Genomic DNA, 25,078 nt, shown 5'->3' on the forward strand with positions numbered 1-25,078 from the left:
CATTCTAAAAGTAAGAATGTTGAATTTGATATTTTTACAATAAATGCTGTTAAGTCAAATCATTTAAAATGAATCTTACGGGTTTGATTTCTTTAGACGACCACCATCTAAGCAAAACAGGAGCAAAAAATTTAGTCTCAATTTAGTACTCAGTAAAACTGGGGTAAAACGGTTCTACTTTAAATGAAGCGTTTTTGAGATGTAACAATCTTATTGTGGCTTTTAGATGGATCAAAAGCAAAAATTCTGTTGGGTCTATATCACGTAATTTTTACAGTAAAAATGACACACATACTAGGATACATAGTTTATTTCGAATTGAAAATACAGAAGATTGATAGATACAATTACTAGAGTGCTATAGGTAAGTGAAGTAAATATCTAGAGTAATATCATTAGGTTAAAAAGCTACGAGAGACTACAGGAAATTTGTACGTGACTTCGGAACTTGACTTAAATTTTAGGTCTTAGATTGATATTGTTACTTAGAATTCAGATAATCAATGTATCGACATTTAAATATGGATATTCGCAACATTATTCAGCTATAGTTAAATCTTCATTGAATACATTTTTTAGTCTATATTAATCTAAATAGCATGAAGTTGAAATAACAAAACATTGAGTCATGAAGCACGCTCCGTGCTAATTCAATGTTGATCTTTGTTGCCAATGGGTTGCCCTCTCTGTTGCCTGTTTGTCGATTTTGGCGACAGGTTTCGTCCTATGATATTGGAACCTCTCCCGTGTTCCCCGGCGCGATTTCTCTTGATTAATTCTTACCGATAAGGATCTGCATTTAAGGTGTTTGCTGGAGCAATAATTCTGGACGCCTGATTATCGCACTCTACTACTGAAAATTTCATAGAGAAACCTCTTTCGCTAACCGAGCCGTCGCTGTAGAAATTCATGAATGCCGTCGAGGTTTCGGAAAGAATTTCAACACTGGGGGAATGAGACTGATCCCCGCTCATATGTACAAGTCTATTTGGAGAAGGTTGATCCGGTGTACCGTCTCGTATATCTACATAGTCACAGCACATTTCGGTCAAGAAGTCGATTACTGTAAACAAAACACACTTTCCCGAAGAGGCATAGACTGTCCAGTAGCAATCAAGGTCGTCCGCATAATCACCAGGGTAGTTTGGTGATTGAACTATTCCATCGAGGAGGTAAATATCGGCGCCGCAGCTATTATAAACAATTGGAGGTTCTGGTTTATATCTGATGTTGAACCCGTAATTGGTGTTCTGCGAATTTGACACAAATCGAACAAAAGTGGAATTTGACGACATGTCTGCAGTGTAAGTGTACGGTGGTATGGAGTAGGACAGCAAGTGAGTAACCTTGCTGTCAATAGCTGGTCCGTCGTGAATGTACAAATAATCATCCGTTGCTAGTTCGAAAAACTCTATGACCAGTCGTACATAAGTACCGTCTGGGGTTTGGACGGAAAAACGGCAATCGAGATTGTTTTCGTAATAATCACCTGGATAACCTGGTGAAGATATGTATCCTGTGTAATTTGTCAAATATACTGTCTCAGAGCAAGTGCCTACCGCGGGTTCTGTCGGAACTTCAGGTATATTGGTCGTGTACAAGGATGGATCAGGATCTCCAGCATAAACATGGAAATAGAAACCTTTGTCTGTACCGATGCGATCTGACTGAAAATGTAAAGTTGCGTCAGGCGATGAAGTGGTAGCTACAAGGACGTGGTCTTCTATAAAACCTGTGAGTTGTACAATGAGATTAGACGAATCAGTCCCAAATCCGTTGTAAATTCTTACCCAGTCGTAATTATATTCAATAGAAAAGTAATGAACCCAAAATTTCATTGAGATGTAGCCAGGATACGTTTGTATTCTCCATTGACAGTCGACATCATTTGGATATGCATTCGGAACAATGTAACCTGGAGATGATATATCTGGAGCTCCCGTTAAATACTGTGTTCCATAACATTGTGGATTATAGGAAGAATCAGTTGTTATTTCGACTGGGGTCGTTGTCGGTTCGTGATAAATAATTCCTTCATATGATATATTAAAACCGTTAGAGGGCGACGATGAAGAGTTTGAATTGAAAACGAGGAAGGCATTGTTCGATTTTGCATTTACGCTGTACCCACTTGAAACACTTCCGCACAGTGTAGCTAAAAGATCACCTGGGTTGGATGGTGTACCGTCGTATATGAATAGCCTGTCATAGTCATTTGTGTTGAAGTTGTCAACTGTAATTTCAACTCTCGTTGTATTCGATGTCTGAATTTCCCATGTGCAATTCATACCGTCATCATATGGTTCTGGGTAGTTGGGTGACAAAACAAAGCCTGAGTCCTCGCTTGATAATAGAACGGAACCGCATGGCATCGGTGTGGGTGGGATTGGAGGAATATTGACAAAAGTCGCTCTGAAACCGCTTCTAGAGATCAAGCAATCTGATGAGAAGCGAAGGAAAAGTGCGTTACCGGTACTCGCGATTGAAGAATCATTGCCTTCAATGACTCCGTCAAAAATTGCTAAAACATTAGAAAGAGACGTATTCATTCCATCGTATACAATCAAATGATCGCAACATTTCTCCGTTTCAAATTCTACTATGTCAAGGACGATTGTATGTCCTTCGGGATAGGCAATCATCCATGAAATGTCGGATCCGTTCGGATAGTTATCAGGGAAATTCGGAGTGGAAATTTCTCCAGACACTACATTGTCCCCCAGCACTAAAATACGTGAATCCAGCATATGGAAGATTTTAGAATCAGCTTCCAAAACTTGATCCGGGTGATTGATATATGTCATTTTAGAAATGCCTTCTTCTCCCGGTTGTAGGCTGTACATTCCTCCAGTAGTCTGTGCTCTCTCTTGCTCCCTAGTGATTTGTCCGCCTATATAAATTGAAAAAAATATATCAGAAGCGATTGTTTTTTTCTGATACGAACGCGAACGTCACACTTTTATCTTATATTAGCTTCGATATGATACGAAAATGTTTTTATAGGCATGGTAGGTAAAATATTTTCGACAACAAGGAGCACTTCTAATTTTTCCAAATTAAATCGTTTTTGCGCATTAAGTCTGAGGACTCTGAACCCAGTTTAATGCAACTCTGTTGATTTAGGACTTCTTGTTGAAATCAATATGTATAATGTTTGGAAAGTGTTTTTTAACTATTCATCAAACTGACTTACAACGTATAGAAATTTTCGCCAAAACAAAAATACGATCCTCATCCAATTTATTGCTTATCATGCTCGAATACAGTAGACTTTTTTACGAAATCAAGAGAAATATTCTATTGTACAGCGCATTCTACCAATCCCATCACTCAATTCTAGGCATTTTATATATACATGTTTTTCGCTTTTAGTTCTTACTTTGTTTGAAAATTTGCAGAATCTTGTGATCTCCGTTTATATTGTATGTTTTGGCACCAGTTAAAGATTAACAAATGAATGCGGTCGAAATTGTCCAATACCCCATCTTGCAAAACTATTACCGTGTTTTACGGAGCATAAGGCGCATCGGGCTTTAGGACGCGCTGTCAATAAATTGCTGAAGTATGGTTTTCTCCACACATAAGCCTCACCGGTCTATGAGGCGCAACCGGTAGTGTACTGGTTTCAAGTGTAGGCAATAAAGCACTACCTGATCTATGCACTAGGCTTAACGGACACACGATCTATTTTCGAAAATTAAGTAGTGACAGCGCGCCTTATGGTCCTAAAATACCGTTGGGGCGTACTCGATGAATTATCGTTCATATAAATAGACTTTGATAAAAGATTGGCCAAGTGGCGCACTTCAGTAGCATGCCCTAACATTAATGTAATATATAGTACAACGCTGATCCTTATTGCTTCATTTCAGTAGAGGTTCATTTATAAAAGTACGGGGAGTTCCTCCTTTTGAAATTTAAGTTTACGAAATAGTCGGTATACCAGCATAAAGCAAAAATAAGATACTGTACTTGTTTTGTTGGAAAACAACACGTCTAAAAATAAAGAGAGCACTATATTTTACAAAGCAGTTGTTGCCTTTCATTTCAGATACAAGTACGTGTGCACACACATTTGTACAGGTATGCAGAGTAAAACGCAAAATCACAGATTTTCAAGTAAAATCAATAATATTTATTAACGTATTTACCAAAAAAAAAAATTAGTTAATTTATTCCTCGACCTAAAAATCAAGTTAAAATCATAATTTAAGACCATGAATGAACACTTCTTATTTATTTCTCTCACCATAATAGTAGCTGAAAGTGTAAGAACGAATCTCCACACCGTCTGGCACCAAATTTTGTTGAGATATTCTCACTGAATCTTCGCCATTGTTCAACATTGATACTCGGAAGGTGTGTAATGGTAGTGCGGGTTCAACATACTCCGAACCCTGGCTGTTTACGACAATTCCGCCGATGCCAGCCTGCAGAAGAATGCCACAAATTATAAAGCAAGATTACAGAAAATTGAGTTTACTTCTTCTGTCTAACCTAATATTGTAATTGTAAATTAATAAAAATAAAACAGAATTCATTTCACTTGAAACCTATTTTTGAGAGAGCATTAATTTTGTACAAAGCGTCCTAGTTTACTGAAACTTTTAGTTACAACCATACATAAACGGAATTTTTAGTGTTTCATAAATATTCTTCATTTTCGTTATAATATTTAAAGAATTTAAGGTTTAGATTTTAAGGTTGGAAATAAGGGGCTACGCTGTATTTATTAGTCAGAGTCAGTCAGAGTTATTTTATTTATCACTTCAAAAATCAAACAATTAACAACAAAATATCTGTAAGAAATAAATATTGGAATGACAGGTGCTGTGAAAGACGGAATGATCCGCCATTGGAGTTGTTTCATTTGTCAAAACAATCAATAACTTCGGAAATGTTAACTTAGGAAATGTGTAAAAATTGTGAAAAAATAGAATTTCATTCAAAGAAAATAAGATTTTATACAAAAAAATAAATTATCAATGTGAATAGACATTTGATAAAGCTTTCACGAAGTACAGTATTTTCCTTGAAAAACAAAAATGCCATCGTCCCATCATTGATCTTCAACTTACTGTTTCGAGGTGGATAGAAATTTTGTTATTGAATTTGATGGATATACAATTTTATAGACATATAGGTTTATTCAATTAAATGGAATTTTTTTTTTATTTCTATGGGTTGTGCAAACGGCTACTTTACAGATGACGCTGAATACTCTGGGAATACTAAAATTCAAAACTTTAGCACGCCTGAAGATGGGGAAAAGTTGTTGGAAAATGAAGTTACGTATGACAACTTTTATACCAGGTAAATTTACAAAACACAACAACAAACGTTTCTACAAATGATAGGTTGACTTCGTTCCAACAATGTTATCGTTAAAATTTCAAATTCGTGATATACGTAGAACACATAGAAGTGAAAGTTCCGATTAAGGTGTCGGTTCGTAGAAAGTCGGTAAGTTGATAAAACATCTTGGGTTCCATTCAAAGTTAGAAATATAATGCAATCGTATAAAAATATTATCAGTATGGATACTTTTAACGAAAAATCGTTTTTGTTTCTCATATTTTATATATGAACTACGAAATATAGCATTTCACATATATATTGAGTCGTACCTCACTATCCGTAATAGCTCTTTTCCTTATGCCACTAACTGTTGCAGTCGACAAATCAACTACAAATGCAGATGCAAACACGGCACAGCCGAGCAATATTACTCTCAGAAAACCCATATTAAGACTAGATTAAGTCTGTGAAGTAAATGATAATCGTTTTCTTGAATGATTAAATCAATGACAACAAATGATAATTAATATATTTTCAGGGTTGATCGTAGAATATAGAATAGCTTTTTGAATAAAAATCAGCCATTCTTAAAGTAAAAATGTTGAAATCGATATTTTTACAATAAATGCTGTTGAATCAAATTATTCAAAATGAATCATACGGGTTTGATTTCTTCAGACGACTGCCACATAAGCAGAACAGGAGCGAAAAAGTCAGTCAGTACTCATTTTGGATAACTTATGCACACTAGATAAATATTAGATTGCATTGCATATAAACGGCTATTGATCTTCATTTCAAAATCCCAATTAAAAATTTATCAAAGAAAAAAAACACTATTTCAATCAAGTTTTAGTGACATTTTAAAATTGGATCGACATCATTTAAAAATTTTTTGAAAATAGATAGAGATCATAACGATTTGTCTTTATATAAAGAGTGCATTTGTATTTGGCCGGGTCAAAACTTAAAGATGCGGGGGGTCAAGACAAGTCGAGTCAAGTTTATTTTTTTCCAACCAATAAAAATATAACAATCATAAAAACGACAAAAATATAATTTACACAGTTTTACTGGGGAAGGGAAGTCGCGGGAAATCAAACTGGTTATCGAACGGCGAGACCCAAGGTTCTAATATTTAATTGAAAAAGTATGAATCAGAACCTTGGGTGTCGCCGCTCGATAACCAGTTTGGTTCCCCGCGACTTCCCTTCCCCAGTAAAACTGGGGTAAAACGGTTCTCCTTTAATTGAAGCGTTTTTGAGATGTAACAATCTTATTGTGGCTTTTAGATGGATCAAAAACAAAAATTCTGTTGGGTCTATATCACGTAATTTTTACAGTAAAAATGACACACATACTAGGATACATAGTTTATTTCGAATTGAAAATACAGAAGATTGATAGATACAATTACTAGAGTGCTATAGGTAAGTGAAGTAAATATCTAGAGTAATATCATTAGGTTAAAAAGCTACGAGAGACTACAGGAAATTTGTACGTGACTTCGGAACTTGACTTAAATTTTAGGTCTTAGATTGATATTGTTACTTTGAATTCAGATAATCAATGTATCGACATTTAAATATGAATATTTGCAACATTATTCAGCTATAGTTAAATCTTCATTGAATACATTTTTTAGTCCATATTAATCTAAATAGCATGAAGTTGAAATAACAAAACATTGAGTCATGAAGCACGCTCCGTGCTAATTCAATGTTGATCTTTGTTGCCAATGGGTTGCCCTCTCTGTTGCCTGTTTGTCGATTTTGGCGACAGGTTTCGTCCTATGATATTGGAACCTCTCCCGTGTTCCCCGGCGCGATTTCTCTTGATTAATTCTTGCCGATAAGGATCTGCATTTAAGGTGTTTGCTGGAGCAATAATTCTGGACGCCTGATTATCGCACTCTACTACTGAAAATTTCATAGAGAAACCTCTTTCGCTAACCGAGCCGTCGCTGTAGAAATTCATGAATGCCGTCGAGGTTTCGGAAAGAATTTCAACACTGGGGGAATGAGACTGATCCCCGCTCATATGCACAAGTCTATTTGGAGAAGGTTGATCCGGTGTACCGTCTCTTATATCTACATAGTCACAGCACATTTCGGTCAAGAAGTCGATTACTGTAAACAAAACACACTTTCCCGAAGAGGCATAGACTGTCCAGTAGCAATCAAGGTCGTCCGCATAATCACCAGGGTAGTTTGGTGATTGAACTATTCCATCGAGGAGGTAAATATCGGCGCCGCAGCTTTTATAAACAATTGGAGGTTCTGGTTTATATCTGATGTTGAATCCGTAATTAGTGATCTGCGAATTTGACACAAATCGAACAAAAGCGGAATTTGACGACATGTCTGCAGTGTAAGTGTACGGTGGTATGAAGTAGAACAGTGAGTGAGTAACCTTGCTGTCGATATCTGGTCCGTCGTGAATGTACAAAACGTCGTTGTATTCCAGTTCGAAAAACTCTATGACCAGTCGTACAAAAGTACCTGGTGGGGTTTGGACGGAAAATCGACAGTCGAGATCGTTTTCGTATTGATCACCTGGATACCCTGGTGAAGATAGGTATCCTGTGTAATTTGTCAAATAAACTGTCTCAGAGCAAGTGCCTGCCGCGGGTTCTGTCGGAACTTCAGGTACATTGGTCGTGTACAAGGATGGATCAGGATCTCCAGCATAAACATGGAAATAGAAACCTTTGTCTGTACCTACGCGATCTGACTGAAAATGTAAAGTTGCGTCAGGCGATGAAGTGGTAGCTACAAGGACGTGGTCTTCTATAAAACCTGTGAGTTGTACAATAAGATTAGACGAATCAGTCCCAAATCCGTTGTAAATTCTTACCCAGTCGTAATTATATTCAATCGAAAAGTAATGAACCCAAAATTTCATTGAGATGTAGCCAGGATATGTTTGTATTCTCCATTGACAGTCGACATCATTTCGATATGCATTCGGAACAATGTAACCTGGAGATAATATATCTGGAGCTCCCGTTAAATACTGTGTTCCATAACATTGTGGATTATAGGAAGAATCAGTTGTTGTTTCGACTGGGGTCGTTGTCGGTTCGTGATAAATAACTCCTTCATATGATATATTAAAACCGTTAGATGGCGACGATGAAGAGTTTGAATTAAAAACAAGGAAGGCATTGTTCGAGTTTGCATTTACTCTGGACCCACTTGAAACACTTCCGTACAGTGTAACTAAAAGATCACCTGGGTTGGATGGTGTACCGTCGTATATGAATAGCCTGTCATAGTCATTTGTGTTGAAATTGTCAACTGTAATTTCAACTCTCGTTGTATTCGATGTCTGAATTTCCCATGTGCAATTCATGCCGTCATCATATGGTTCTGGGTAGTTGGGTGACAAAACAAAGCCTGAGTCCTCGCTTGATAATAGAACGGAACCGCATGGCATCGGTGTCGGTGGGATTGGTGGAATGTTGACAAAAGTCGCTCTGAAACCGCTTCTAGAGATCAAGCAATCTGATGAGAAGCGAAGGAAAAGAACTCGCGATTGAAGAATCATTGCCTTCAATGATCCCGTCGAAAATTGCTAAAACATTAGAAAGAGACGTATTCATCCCATCGTATACAATCAAATGATCGCAACATTTCTCCGTTTCAAATTCTACTATGTCAAGGTCGATTGTATGTCCTTCGGGATAGGCAATCATCCATGAAATGTCGGATCCGTTCGGATAAATATCAGGGAAATTCGGAGTTGAAATTTCTCCAGACACTACATTGTCCTCCAGCACTAAAATGCGTGAATCCAGCATATGGAAGATTTTAGAATCAGCTTCCAAAACTTGATCCGGGTGATTGATATATGTCATTTTAGAAATGCCTTCTTCTCCCGGTTGTAGGCTGTGCATTCCTCCAGTAGTCTGTGCTCTCTCTTGCTCCCTAGTGATTTGTCCGGCTATATAAATTGAAAAAAAAATCAGAATTGATTGTTTTTTTCTGGTACGAACGCGAACGTCACACTTTTATCATATATTAGCTTCGATATGATACGAAAATCTTTTTATAGGCATGGTGGTTAAAATAATTTCGACAACAAGAAGCACTTTCATTTTTTCCAAAATATATCGTTTTTGAGCATTAAGTCTGAACCCAGTTTAATGCAACGCTGTTGATTTAGGACTTCTTGTTGAAATCAATATGTAGAATTTTGAGAAAGTATTTTTTTAACTATTCATCAAATTGACTTCCAGCGTATAGAAATTTTCGCCAAAACAAAAATACGATCCACATACAATTCATTGGCTATCATGGTGGAATACAGTAGACTTTGTTACGAATTTAATTGAAATATTCTATTGTACATCGCATTCTACCAATCCCTTTACTCAGTTCTAGGCATTTTATATATACATGTTTTTCGCTTTCAGTTCTTACTTTGTTTGAAAATTTGCGGAATCTTGTGTTCTCCGTTTATATTGTATGTTTCGGCGCCAGTTAAAGATTAACAAATGAATGCGGTCGAAATTGTCCAATATCTTGCAAAACTATTACCGTATTTTACGGAGCATAAGGCGCATCGTGCTTTAGAATGCACTGTCAATAAATTGCTGAGGTATGGGTTTCTCCTTACATAAGCCGTACCGGTCTATAAGGCGCAACCGGTACTGTACTGGTTTTGAGTGCAGGCAATAAAGCACTACCTGATCTATGCACTAGGCTTAAAGGACGCACGATCGATTTTCGAGAATTGAGTTCTTACAGCGCGCCTTATGGTCGTAAAATACCGGTAGTATTCAGTAGAGGTTCATTTATAAAAGTACGGAGAGTTCCTTCTTTTGAAATTTAAGTTTACGGAATAGTCGGTTTACCAGTATAGAACAAAAATAAAATACTGTACTTGTTTTATTGTAAACAACACGTCTAAAAATGAAGAGAGCACTATATTTTATAAAGCAGTTCTTGCCTTTCTTTTCAGTTACAAGTACGTGTGCACACACATTTGTACAAGTATGCAGAGTAAAAGGCAAAATCACAGATTTTCAAGTAATATCAATAATATTTATTAACGTATTTACTGATTTTACTTAATTTATTCCTCAACCTGGAAAAATCAAGATTGGAATCATAACTTAAGACAATTATACATAAATAATGAAAACGAACACTTCATATTTATTTCTCTCACCATAATAGTAGCTGAAAGTGTAAGAACGAATCTCCACACCATCTGGCACCAAATTTTGTTGAGATATTCTCACTGAATCTCCGCCATTGTTCAACATTGATACTTGGAAGGTGTGTAATGGTAGTGCGGGTTCAACATACTCCGAACTCTGGCTGTTTACGACAATTTCGCCGATGCCCGCCTGCAGAAGAATGCCACAAATTATAAAGCAAGATTACAGAAAATTAACTTTACTTCTTCTGTCTAACCTAATATTGTAATTTTACATTAATAAAAATAAAACAGAATTCATTTATCTTGGAACATATTTTGAGAGAGCATTACTTTTGTGCGAAGCACCCTAGATTACTGAAACTTTTGGTTACGACCATACATAAACGGAAGTTTCAGTGTTACATAAATATTCTTCATTTTCGTGATATTATTTAAAGAATTTAGGATTTAGATTCCCAAGGTTGGAGATAAGGGGCTACGCTGTATTTATTAGTCAGAGTCAGTCAGTCAAAGTTATTTTATTTATCACTTCAAAAAAAAAAAAAAAAATTAACAACAAAATATCTGTAAGAAATAAATATTGGAATGACAGGTGCTGTGAAAGACGGAATGATCCGCCATTGGAGTTGTTTTTCATTTGTTAAAACAATCAATAACTTCGGAAATGTTTACTTAGGAAATGTGTAAAAATTGTGAAAAAATAGAATTTCATTCAAAGAAAATAGGACTTTATACAGAAAAAAAAATTATTAATGTGAATAGACATTTGATAAAGCTTTTACGAAGTACAGCATTTTTTCTTCTGAAAAACAAAAATGCCATTGTCTCATCATTGATCCTCAACTTACTGTTTCGAGGTGGATAGAAATTTTGTTATTGAATTTGATGGATATACAATCGTATAGACATATAGGTTTATTCAATTAAATAGAATTTTTTTTAATTCTATGGGTTGTGCAAACGGCTAGTTTACAGATGACGCTGAATACTCTGGGAATACTAAAATTCAAAACTTTAGCACGCCTGAAGATGGGGAAAAGTTATTGAAAAATTAAGTTACGTATGACAACTTTTATACTAGGTAAATTTACAAAACACAACAAGAAACGTTTCAACAAAGGATAGGTTGACTACGTTCCAACAATGTTATCGTTACAATTGAAAATTCGTGATATGCGCAGAACACATAGATGAGAAAGTTCCGATTAAGGTGTCGTAGAAAGTCGGTAAGTTGATAAAACTTCTTGGGTTCCATTTAAAGTTAAGAATACAATGAATTCGAATAAAAATATTATCAGTATGGGTACTTTCAACGAAAAACGTTTTTGTTTCTCATATTTTATAAATGAACTACGAAATATAGCATTTCACATATATATTGAGTCTTACCTCACTATCCGTAATAGTTCTTTTCCTTATGCCACTAACTGTTGCAGTCGACAAATCAACTACAAGTGCAGATGCAAACACGGCACAGCCGAGCAACATTACTCTCAGAAAACCCATATTAAGACTAGATTAAGTCTGTGGAGTAAAAGATAATCGTTATCTCGAATGATTAAATCAATGATAACAAATGATAATTAATATATTTTCAGGGTTGATCGTAAAATATAGAATAGCTTTTTGAATAAAAATCAGCACATTCTAAAAGTAAAAATGTTGAATTCGATATTTTTACAATAAACGCTGTTAAATCAAATCATTTTAAATGAATCCTACGGGTTTGATTTCTTCAGACGACCACCACATAAGCAAAACGGGAGCAAAAAATTTAGTCTCAATTTAGTACTCATTTTGGATAACTTATGAACACTGAATAAATGTTAGATTGCATTACATATAAACGGCTCTTTATCCTCATTTCAAGATTCCAATTAAAAATTTATCAAAAGAAAAAACACTATTTTAATCAAGTTTTAGTGACATTTTAAAATCGGATTGACCTCATCAGAAACGTTTTGAAAATAGACGGAGATCATAACGAGTTGACTTTATATAAAGAGTACATTTATTTTGGGCCGGGTCAAAACTTAAGATGCGGAGGGTCAAGACAAGTCGAGTCAAGTTTATTTTTTCCAACCAGTAAAAAATGTAACATTCATAACATACGACAAAAATATAAGTTACACAGTTTTACTGGAGAAGGGAAGTCGCGGGAAATCAAACTGATTATCGAGCGGCGACATCCAAGGTTCCAATATCTAATTAAAAAAGTATGAATCAGAACCTTGGGTGTCGCTGCTCGATAACCAGTTTGGTTCCCCGTGATTTCCCTTCCCTAGTAAAACGGGTCATGCTTTAAATATACTTTTAATGAGGCGTTTTTGAGATGTAACAATCTTAATGTGACTTTCAGATGGATCAAAAACAAAAAATCTGTTGGGTTTATATCACGTAATTTTGACAGTAATAGTTACACACATACTAGAATACATGGTTTATTTCGAATTAAAAATACAGAAGATCGATACAATTACTAGAGTGCTATATGTAATTAAAGTAAATATATTCTAGATTAATATCACTAGGTTAAAAAGCTACAGGAGACTACATGATGTTTGGACGTGACTTCGGAACTTGAGTCTAATTTTAGGTCTTGGATTGATATTGTTTCTCAGATAATCAATGTATCGACATTTAAATATGGATATTTCTAACATTTTTCAACTATAGTCAAATCTTCTTAGAATACATTTTAGTCAATATTAATCTAAATAGCACAAAGTTGAAATTGCAAAACATTGAGTCATGTAGCAAGCCCGTGTAAATTCAATGTTAATCTTCGTTGTCAATGGGTCGCCCCTTCTCTTGCCTGTTTGTCGACTTTGGCCACAGATTTCGCCCTATGATATTGGAACCTCTCTCGTGTTCCCTGACGCGATTTCTCTCGTTTGATTCCTGTCGATAAAGATCTACATTCAAGGTGTTACTTGGAGCAATACGTCTCGATGGCGACGCCTGATAATCGCAATTTACTTCAGAAAATTTCATGGAGAATCCTTTTTCGGTAATAGAGCTGTCGCTATAGAAATTCATGAATGCCGTTGAGGTTGTGGACAGAATTTCAGCTTTGGGGAAGTGATAGTCATCTCCGCTGATATGCGCGAGTCGATTTGGAGATGGGTGACTCGGTGTACCGTCTCTTATATCTACATAGTCACAGCAAGATTCGGTCATGAAGTCGATTACTGTAAACAAAACACACTTTCCCGAAGATGCATAGACTGTCCAGTAGCAATCAAGGAGGTCCGCATAACCATTAGGGTAATTTGGTGATTGGACTATTCCATCGAGGAGGTAAATATCGGCCCCGCAGCTATCATACACAATTGGCGGTTCTGGTTTATATCTGATGTTGAATCCCCAATCACTGTTCTGCGAATTTGACACGAATTGAACAAGAGCGGAATTTGACGACATGTCTGCACTGTAAGTGTAGGGTGGTATGTGTCCGTTCAGTGTGTGAGTAACCGTGCTGTTGACAGCTGGTCCGTCGTGAATGTACAAATAATCATCCATTGCCAGTTCGAAAAACTCTATGGTCATTCGTACAAAAGTACCTGGTGGGGTTTGGACGGAAAATCGACAGTCGAGATCGTTTTCGTATTGATCACTTGGATAACCTGGTGAAGATATGTATCCTGTGTAATTTGTCAAATAAACTGTCTCAGAGCAAGTGCCTGCCGCGGGTTCTGTCGGAACTTCAGGTACATTGGTCGTGTACAAGGATGGATCAGGATCCCCAGCATAAACATGGAGATAGAAACCTTTGTCTGTACCGATGCGATCTGACTGAAAATGTAAAGTTGCGTCAGGCGATGAAGTGGTAGCTACAAGGACGTGGTCTTCTATAAAACCTGTGAGTTGTGCAATAAGATTAGACGAATCAGTCCCAAATCCGTTGTAAATTCTTACCCAGTCGTAATTATACTCAATCGAAAAGTCATGAACCCAAAATTTCATTGAGATGTAGCCAGGATACGTTATTCTCCATTGGCAGTCGACATCATTTGGATATGCATTCGGAACAAAGTAACCTGGAGATAATATACCTGGAGCTTGCGTTAAATACTGTGTTCCATAACATTGTGGATTATAGGATAAATCAGTTGTTGTTTCGACTGGGGTCGTTGTCGGTTCGTGATAAATAATTCCTTCATATGATATATTAAAACCGTTAGTAGGCGACGATGAGGAGTTTGAATTGAAAACAAGAAAGGCATTGTTCGAGTTTGCATTCACGCTGTACCCACTTGAAACACTTCCGTACAGTGTAGCTAAAAGATCACCTGGGTTGGATGGTGTACCGTCGTATATGAATAGCCTGTCATAGTCATTTGTGTTGAAGTTGTCAACTGTAAATTCAACTCTCGTTGTATTCGATGTCAGAATTTCCCATGTGCAATTCATACCGCCATCATATGGTTCTGGGTAGTTGGGTGACAAAACAAAGCCTGAGTCCTCGCTTGATAATAGAACGGAACCGCATGGCATCGGTGTGGGTGGGATTGGTGGAATATTGACAAAAGTCGCCCTGAATCCGCTTCTAGAGATCAAGCAATCTGATGAGAAGCGAAGGAAAAGTGCGTTACCTGTACTCGCGATTGAAGAATCATTGCCTTCAATGACTCCGTCGACAATTGCTAAAGCATTAGAAGTAGACGTATTCATCCCATCGTATACAATCAGATGATCGCAACATTTCTCCGTTTCAAATTCTACTATGTTAAGGTCGATTGTATGTCCTTCGGGATAGGCAATCATCCATGAAATGTCGGATCCGTTCGGATAGTTATCAGGGAAATTCGGAGTGGAAATTTCTCCAGACACTACATTGTCTCCTAGCACTAAAATGCGTGAATCCAGCATATGGAAGATTTTAGAATCAGCTTCCAAAACTTGATCCGGGTGATTGATATATGTCATTTTAGAAATGCCTTCTTCTCCCGATTGCAGACTGTGCATCCCTCCAGTAGTCTGTGCTCTCTCTTGCTCCCTAGTGATTTGTCCGCCTATATAAATAAAAAAAACTTGAGAAACGTCTGGTTTTTTTTTCTGGTACAAACGCGAACGTCACACTTTATGTCTTAAAACACTTTGATACAGTACGAAAAGGCTTTTTAGGCATGGTGGGTGAAATATCTTCGACAACAAGAAACAATTTTCAATTTTTTTTGAAAATAAAACGTTTTTGCACAAAAACTTTGTTTGTACCCAGATTAATGCAACTCTGTTGATTTATTACCTCTTGTTGAGATTATCATGTAGAATGTTTAAAAGTGGTTTATTGGGAAAATGACAATCAAATTGACTGACAACGTATAGAATTTTTTCGTCAAAATAAATATTCGATTCTCATCTAATTCATTGTCTATTGTGCTAGAATACAGTAGCCTCCGTTACGAATTTGTGTGAAATATATTGTTGTACAGCGCATTCTACTAATCCCATTATCCAGTCTTAGGCATTTTTCATATAAATACACATGTTTTTCGATTTCAGTTCTTACTCTGTTTTAAAATTTGCGGAATTTCGTTCCGTTCATATATATTGTATGTTTTGGCGCCAAAACGTGTTACAGAATAACAAATGGATGCGGTTAAAATTGTCCAATACCGCACCTTACAAAACTTGCCTATTTTAAGAACCATATGGCACCTCGGGTTATAAGGCGCACTGTCAAGAAATTGCTTACAACAGAATTTATTCATACATAAGGGCTATGAGGCGCACCCGGTATGGACACTGGTCTTGAGTGTTGGCAATAAAGCACTGCCTGATCCATACATTAAGCGCTCCGGCATATAAGTCGCACGAAAAATATTGCATTATAGTCCGGTACGGTACTTGATGAGTTATCGTTCATGTCAATAGACTTTGATAAAAAATTGGTGAAGTGGCGCATTCTAGGTGATGCTCCAACATTAATGTATTGTAGTACAAAAATTAAACGCCTACATTTCAGCAGAGGTTCATTCACAAAAGCATTGGGCGTTCGTACTCTTTGAAATTTAAGTTTCTGTGATAGTCGGTAAACTAGCATATAGCAAAAACAAAAGAGCAATTCCAAATATATGAACACGTTAACCAGAGCGAAGCAGTACTTACCTTTGACGCTACCGGTACCCTCAAAAAATTTTCGAGTTTCGCGTAGCAAGAATTTACAGAATCAAACCGGACAGCCAGTGTTCCCACGGATAAAATATTACAGCAAAATTTTGGACGAAATATCAGATTTCATAAGAAATTTAGAAATGAATAAAACTAGTAGCCTTCTGGCAAAAATATCAATCTTTATCCACTGAAAATTTCAAAGCAATTGGTCCAGTATTCGAAGAGAAAAGCGATTTTTTAAAGATAATGATGATGAATAACAAGAGAGCTATGCTCAAATATATGGACAAGGAGAGCCACATAATTCGGATGACGTCATAGCGAAAAAAAAAGCCTTCTGGAGCAAAAAATTCTATCTTTAACCACTGAAAATTTCAAAGAAATTGGTCCAGTAATCAAAAAGAAAAGAAATTTCTTTAAAACGTGTCAAAGAACAACAAAAACAAGACTGAGAACAACATAACAACAAAACGATCGCTATGTTCCCTACGTGTCCAACAAGAACAACAACATAATATTGAAACGACCGTTTTTTCCACTAACGTGTCCAATAATGTACAGTACTTGCTTCATTGGAAAACAAAACGTAAGAGAGCACTATATTTTACAAAAGCAGTTGTTGCATTTTTTCAGTCACGAGTACGTGTGTACAGACATTTGTACAAGTATGCAAAGTAATATGCGACCTTACAGATTTTTAAGTAATATCAATAATATTTTTTATCGTCTTTATTGAAAAATTTTAACTTAATTTAATTCTCTACCTAAACATCACGATTGAAAGTACAATTGAAGACAATTATACATGGGTAATGAAAACGAACACCTCTTATTTTTTTCTCTTACCATTATAGTAGCTGAAAGTGTAAGAACGAATCTCCACGCCGTCTGGCACCGAATTTTGTTGAGATATTCTCACTGAATCTTCGCCATTGTTCATCATTGATACTCGGAAGGTGTGTAATGGTAGTTCGGGTTCAACATACTCCAAACTCTGGCTGTTCACGACAATTCCGCCGAAGCCCACCTGCAGGAAAATGGCGCAAATTATAACGCAGGATACCAAAAAAATTAGGTTTACTTCTTCTGTCCAACTTCATACTGTAATTTTATATTAATGAAAATAAAACAGAATTCATGTAAATCGGAACATATTCTAGAGAGAACATATCTTTTGTGCGGAGCACTAGTTACCGTTTAGAGGTCGATAGAAAATTTATTATCGAGTTTGATATTTATTGGATATACAATCTTTGACATAACGTTTTATTAAATTGAATGGGATTTAAGTGAATTCTTTAGGTTGGAAAATAGCTCCTTTACAGATGATGCTGAATACTCTCGGGGTAAGCTTGAACACGCCCGAGGATGGGGAAAAGTTATTGGAAATTGAGGTTACGAATGACAACTTTTATACCAGGTTAATTGTCATAAAAATAATGTTCGAAACACAAATTTATCAGGGCGTCTAGAGTCTAGAAAATGTACTTGTGAATTCATATAAACCAAACAGTTACTGTCATATTATGCCAACCTAGCCAAAAATTTAAAATAATTTCACCGAATGTCATAGACGGGTTTGTCTGTGACTGTGAGTTATAAAAATCATTAATATAATAAAAATAACTATTCTAAAAATAAAAAACTATTCTATTTTGCGTTCTGCAATTATGAAAGGTAAAGCACATTTAGTTAGAATAAATCTCAGTGATAATGCTTTCGGATATATCGGAATTGAGTATATTGCTGAGTTTTTAATAAGCGAGGCATCTTATACTATTGAGGAAACTCTATATTGTACTCATTCTTACAGAGTATAATGAAAAATATCATTTTAGGGTAGTTAAGGTGGAGCCTTCATAGATAGATTTGCTAACAGACCTGAGCCCACCACATGGCGGTAATTAATATTGTGACATACAGTAATATGACGTCCTTTGAAAAGTGATGTTATTAGAAATTTACTGTGTTTGTGAAGTTTGTTTATAAGAACATAGCAACAAAAAGATTTGAGTTAGGAATGTTTAAAAATTTTGTACTAGAGAATATTTTCAATGGTCAAGAGTTTAGACAATGGAGATTATTGTCTCTTTCGTGTATAAAATTTGCCAGTTTGGTTACTAATCTTGATATTTTGAGATGAATTACCATCTTGCTATGAAATAGTTTAGAAAAAGTGATATCAACTCTACAACTTTCGCTATTTCTTAGCGTTGACATGTTGAAGTCGATTAGTACATTGGATGCAAGGGAAAATGCTTTTTGACAACACCTTTCAAATACAACAACAAACGTTTGCATAAAGGATAGGTTGACATCATTAAAATTGAAAATTCGTGATATACATAGAACACGTAGATGAGAAATTCGCGAATTAGGTGGAGGTTTGTAAAAAGTCTCTAAATGATTAAAAATTTTGTGTTTCATATAAACCTAAGATTATCATCAATTCGTATAAAAATGTTTAAAATATTTTCAATATGGATTATTTCAACAACAACAAAAATTGTTTTTGTTCCTCACATTCTATATATAAACTAAGAAATATGAAATTTCACATACATCGAGTCTTACCTCACTATCCGGGATAGCTCTTTTTCTTATGCCACTAACTGTTGCAGTCGACAAATCAACTACAAATGCAGATGCAAACACGGCACAGCCGAACAACATTAATCTCAGGGAACCCATATTAAGACTAGATTAAGTCTGTGAGGTAAACGAATATTGTTAACTCAAATGAATAAATTAATAGTACAAAAGGATAATGAATATATTTTCTGGGCTTCGTGGCCGTAAACTGAAAAATGGTGTATTTTTCTTTAAATAGAAATCATCACATAAAAATGAAATTTTTGAAGTCGGCATTATTTTGAATGTTGGAAATTAAAATATTTTTATATGCATTCGGCGGGATTGATTATTCTCGGAGAACAATCACCACCAAAGCCAAAAGGAGCAAGAATATTTTGTAACTTCTCATTTTGGACAACTTATGAATACTAGTATATTCTACATTGTACATTACATATAAGCGACTTTCGATCCCTATTTGAAACTTCCAATTAAAATCTTATCAAATAAAAACAGCATTTTGATCAAGTTTTTGTGCCATTTTGAGAATCGATTCGACCCCTATCGGTAACGTTCTGAAAATATACGCAGATCATAACGAGCTGGGTTTATATAAAGAATGCATGTTGGGCGGGGCTTTATAGTGAAAAAAGTTTTTTAATCAATTTATCCACAGGGCCACGAGCGTAAGACGTGATCTTTTAATAAATATTGCCTAGGAAACGTTCCAACTAAATAATAGATTTCAACATTTTTGCAAGCTGTAAGTTCGGCTTGCGACATGGTATTTCTGACGTAAGTCGCAATAGAAGAGTACATAAACTTAAGATTTAATTATCATTATTAGCGTCAGTACTTGAATCAGTATTTGTGGACCATTTACCTCCAAGAAAAAAGTAGATGACAAGTATCTGTTATCAGATTTTCGTTTGTATAAGTTGCTAGAAGCAATACCGTATACTTTTAAAGTAAAGTACGACTGGAAGACCCGAGGATAATTTAACCTTAAGTTGTGGGTTGGGTAAACAAAAACCTGGATCAGTTGGCTATTACGGGCCAAACATGATGGAATGGGTTCGGATATCGGAGGAATTTTGTCTATTCACTCATACCTCACTTTCCATAAGAACAACCAAATGTTTAAAATCCATTTATGATGCAATCTTGTCACATTATTGAGTTAGGAGTAGGAATGGATATGTATATATCTCTTTAATAGACATTTGAATAGCTTTTCCTGATGTACAGAGATTAAATTCATTTCAAAAAATAGTATGAAGAGTCCCAGTCACAACACATTACTTCGTTAACTTGACCGAAGAATTAATAGAAAATTTATCTGGTAGTTTTTTTTCGATTACATTATGTAGAATAAAAAAGAAGAAAGGACTTCGGCTACCAAAGGTTACATTGTATTTTGTTGAAATGTAAACTTCTACATATTTGAAACAATGGTCTTTCCTAAACTTGTGTGGAAATGTACAACTATTTGAATATTATTGATTGCAGAATCCTCTGATTCACAATGCTTGTATATATTTTATAAATCAAAATGTGAAAATGATTACAAATTGCTCAAATTGCTCTCAATGTTTCATGGCAACTAGAATTATGAAATATAAATCTTATGGCCTTGAAAAGTTTGCAACGCCTTTCAAATAAACTGTTAAAGTATTTCCTATTCTTTGCTTGAAAATAGAAAAATAATTTCCAAATTGTTAAACTAATATTTGACACTTATCCAGCAAAATAGATAAAAGTAAAGCACGCAAGCGTTACTTGAAAAAAGTGTTTACGAAGCGAGGTGATTTCCAATCGTAAATATTCTTTATTCTAAATCAGGAGAAAAGTAAAAATTGGACCAACTGAGTTGCATAAATAAGTCTTCATTTATCAGCCTTGCGTCGACGCCCAATTTTTAACATAGTTTTGCATTTTTTTGATTTATGGAAACTATTATAACGTAATAAGGACCTGTTTAACAATGTGGTAAACTGAAAAACATGGATTCAATTCTTTGCTTGAATATTTTCATTTTGTCTGACTCAACGGAAAAATGACCTGATATTTTTATTTTTTTTTTTGAGAAGATATTTCAGTCAAGTTTTTTATCGATCTGCTGCATTTTTGTAATTTTGTAAATTTTTCTAGAAAGGAAATTTTGCTCGAAGTGGTTATTCATGATCTGTGGTACCATTTCAACTCCCAATACTCTGTACCCATTGTTTTTCTATACAAATAAATTCTTTTGATGTTAACGGGTTTCCATTATTTATTTTATTCGCTTCGTTTAATGTCAAAAAGCCATCAAACGAAAGCCAAAGAATGAATGATCTACAGTTAATAAAGTAAATAAATAGCTGCAAATTCACTTTAAATTATTGCAGTATCAGAAATAATACCTAGACAGAACCATTCTTTCTTGCGGTCCGAAGAGAACCGCTCAGCCAGGTTCCAGTTTTAGAAAACCCGGTTTGAAAAATATACACCCTGCAGCTGGTTTTGCTTGTTTTTCTAATTCACGGGTTCGCGTTCACGTAACCTTCGGTGCAATTCTTTTATTTGTGACTTTTTTTTCGAAATGGCAAGTTTCGTGTATTTGTCTTTAGTATCAATCGAATTCATATACATTTTCAAAATTTTAATACCAAAAACTAAATCAAACTGCAATAAGTAAAACTCATAAATCGTAATGATCCAAATTGTTCAATTCTCCAAACTCAAAATTAACCCATAATATTGGAATCGTGATTCCGTACTGCGCGAAGATAAAGGGTTAAACAAACTTGTTCCCAAGGCGAAATCAACATTCGGCTTTCATATATATATTTTACAAAAAAGAAGAAAAAAACAAAGACTCCAATAACCGTTTACGGACGGGGAATTTCCAATCCAATTTATTTCACAAACAATACATCGTTGTCCAAATATGCACAAATGTGATATACGCCGAAGAATATGAAGGCAACGCGTGGGTCATATTTCCTTTTGCATAGCACTTCAAAATGTACCGCCATCTTTGCAACGGATACTTAAGATAAGACTTCAATTGAAACGTTGTTAAATTGAAGTAGAACAATGTTTGTACTATTCATTCAATTCTCTGGAGGAATGGTTGCCATGAAGATTCAATTGAATTCTCTGCAAAAGTAGTGTGAATGATTTGCTTCCTTGTATGGATTCCTTCGTCAAATCAAAGACCAAATATTATTTAATTGAAAAATGTAAAATAATTGAAGTATTTTTTGTTTGATTTCTTGAAACGAAAAGTGTTTTTATTTTGTTAGAAGAATTAAGTATTAAAAATACTGACATAGGAGAAAATTAGATTGTAAAATTACTATTTTCGTAAGATACCCCATAAATATTATTCATGCGGGTTTTTGAACCTTAGTCAAGATCATCAATTTAAAACAGAAAGCATCGCGCAAAAAGATAAATTAAAAGCAAATACTGGAATGCCCATTGCGCCAGTGAGAATACCAGATACTGGGAAAACATTGATCTACAACTCAGAGCATTAAAACATGAACAACTCATTAGTGAGGAGAACTCATTTTTTTGGATACACAACTGAACGTTTTTAAAGTAAGGAATTCACTATACTGTACATTTAACGATATGAGCTATACGCAAGTATGATACCAAAAGCAATCCAGCGCGTACGTAAGTGCGCAGTCTCCGTTATATATATATATATAAGTATCTAGATTCTAGAGTCTACTCTAGACGTTCCTAGCTTTTTTGAAAAGCACCATCAAATGGGGCGAATGAAGAACAGGTAGACATCACATGGGTCGTGCTAATAGTAAGTAAAAGGAAGTAGAAATAAGTTGAAAGTGAAAAATTAGACAACCTATCGAAAACAAGAAATGGTTTTCAAGTCAGCAATCAACATTGTGCAAAATCACAGTTAGTTATTAATTTAGTAATCAGATAACGCTGTGAAACTATTCAAAACTATAACAATTGATTCCAAATTATTCAGTTCAAAGGCAAAGCACACGAACGTTGAAGATAACTTTGAATTCATATTTTCACAAAGTGTCTCGTAGCTTGTTTTCAGTGGAATTTTCCAAGGTTACGGGTAACCAATGAAATACCATAATGGATAATTGAATCTTGCGTGCAAAGAGGGCGTTCCAATATATCGTTTCTTATCAACAACCACAGATATTAGGGTGGATTCAATGTAAACATGGATGCTCTTATATATGTCGTTTAAACACTTGAAAATCGGAATCTAGATAAGACTTTTTGCTTCGTTTATGATACCAAAATCTTCGTGCTAAAGTGCACGGAATGATTTCAATTTTATTGCAGCAAATAATAAACAGCAACTCAAACTCTTGGTAACCAATAAAATGAATTTTTATAATTTCCCAGAAATTTATCCTTGCCTCATTATCAAATATTTATTTATATTATTATTATCTACTATCTACATAAAAAGATTTTCGAATGACGTACAAAACTGCAGTAAACATAGCCTTTCTGTTGAACTGTTTGCCTTTTTACGATTATAACCGATTGGTATTTATATATTGAATTTAGTGCTAACACTAGACTTATATAACATAATATTGCAATATACAGTGGAAACTATACCTATCAAACTTCCCTGGATATGAAATATCCAACTTACGAAAATTCTTTTGGTAAAAATATTACTTCGACCAACGTAGGAGTTTTTACAAAATGGTCGGAAACCGAAAATAAAAAAAAACGTAGTAATTTGATACAGTGCTTGGAGCAGGTTTGTTCAATTCGAATTTAATATTCGATTATCTCGACTTTCGAACATTGTTTCTTTTGTGTATATGAACACTGAATATGGTGCACATACCCTACCGCCGCCGTACACGTTTTGTTTCAAAACATTTTACAATTATTTAATTATCATAATCAAACGCAGCCCTGTTAGCCGCGACAATAAATTACAGCCGACGTGGAAAGATTTCAATTAGCGACGACTTGAAGTGCTTATAATAAATAAGTCATCGAGGATGTTTTTGATTGAAAATTCTTTGCTATTATTATCGTTTTTTTAAATTTAGTTAAGATAGTTTGTGCAGCCCTGGCAATAAATCTAAAAGCAAAAATTGTGTCGTAATTAATTGTTTTCATCCTCAGCAATGAGCATATATACAGTCCTCAGTTACCATATTTAGTATCTATCGCGGATTTTATCGTTATACCGACGTCGTTGATGACAATATTGTCCAGTTTACGTTAACGGTAATAATTTATGATCAAAAATAAAATAAAAAATCATAACAGCCGATATGAAATATTTATATCAGCGCCAATCGAAAAATAAAACACGATTTCCAGTCCTAATTCTAATCCCTCATTGGCGGGTGGAAATTTGGGAAATTTTCTGAATCTACGAACGGTATCGTGAGCAAACTAAAAATGAAAGTCCGTGGAAGCTGCCCTGAAGGACGGTCAGCAACTATTTGCCTTCCCATTGATCCGCATACCCCGCGGATACGTACAATGTGTCTCACTTAGTTTCAGTTGCTAGCGAAATTCAGTGAGAGAAGACGATAATACGTGTAATAACAGCTAAAAATGGAAGAAATGAAATGAAAAAAGCAAAACAAAAAATAAAAAACGAAAAAGCCAAAAAAAGAAAAATTTTTCTGTTCGAGAATTTTAAGATTGACCAACATTAATTATAATGCGTCTACATCAGGGGTGGGCAATTACTTTCCTGAGTGGGCCGGATGCGGATAACAGACTTGGTTACTGGGCCGGATGATCAAAAATCAGTATGGTCAGAAACGGTTATTTGCAGATTACCTAGAGTCCTAGACACAATGATCAATGGGCCGTTTTTACAGGGGCTGGCAAATTACGGCAGCAGCGCAAAGAAAGTTGATAGAAAAAAAAGCTTAACAGCTGGGCTAATGGGCTA

General features: G+C 35.3%; 2 protein-coding genes across 2 annotated transcripts in view; both read right to left on the reverse strand.

Annotated features, from left to right (window-relative positions):
* The window catches only part of LOC120334570 (cubilin-like), a 36,683-nt gene extending 19,095 nt beyond the window's left edge, over nucleotides 1-17,588 (reverse strand). Inside the window, exons 1-6 of the mRNA XM_078109436.1 lie at nucleotides 17,431-17,588; nucleotides 13,249-15,482; nucleotides 10,474-10,654; nucleotides 8,851-9,243; nucleotides 7,018-8,804; nucleotides 4,250-4,430 (exon numbers count right to left, since the gene is read on the reverse strand). Coding sequence (XP_077965562.1) covers nucleotides 4,250-4,430; nucleotides 7,018-8,804; nucleotides 8,851-9,243; nucleotides 10,474-10,654; nucleotides 13,249-15,482; nucleotides 17,431-17,527 — 4,873 coding nt within the window. The 5' untranslated portion in view covers nucleotides 17,528-17,588. The remainder of the gene's footprint in view (nucleotides 1-4,249; nucleotides 4,431-7,017; nucleotides 8,805-8,850; nucleotides 9,244-10,473; nucleotides 10,655-13,248; nucleotides 15,483-17,430) is intronic.
* LOC144432470 (cubilin-like) lies at nucleotides 295-3,438 on the reverse strand. Its single transcript, XM_078120633.1, has one exon. It carries the CDS (start codon nucleotides 2,841-2,843, stop codon nucleotides 780-782), a length of 2,064 nt encoding a protein of 687 aa, XP_077976759.1. The 5' UTR covers nucleotides 2,844-3,438; the 3' UTR covers nucleotides 295-779.
* Nucleotides 17,589-25,078: the final 7,490 nt, after the last annotated feature.

The sequence above is a fragment of the Styela clava genome, chromosome 15 (assembly GCF_964204865.1).
Source record: "Styela clava chromosome 15, kaStyClav1.hap1.2, whole genome shotgun sequence".
Classification (NCBI taxonomy): domain Eukaryota; kingdom Metazoa; phylum Chordata; class Ascidiacea; order Stolidobranchia; family Styelidae; genus Styela; species Styela clava.

Excerpts from the sequence above, each read along its gene's own strand:
- LOC144432470 (XM_078120633.1), bottom strand. The coding sequence starts at position 2,843 with ATGTACAGCCTACAACCGGGAGAAGAAGGCATTTCTAAAATGACATAT.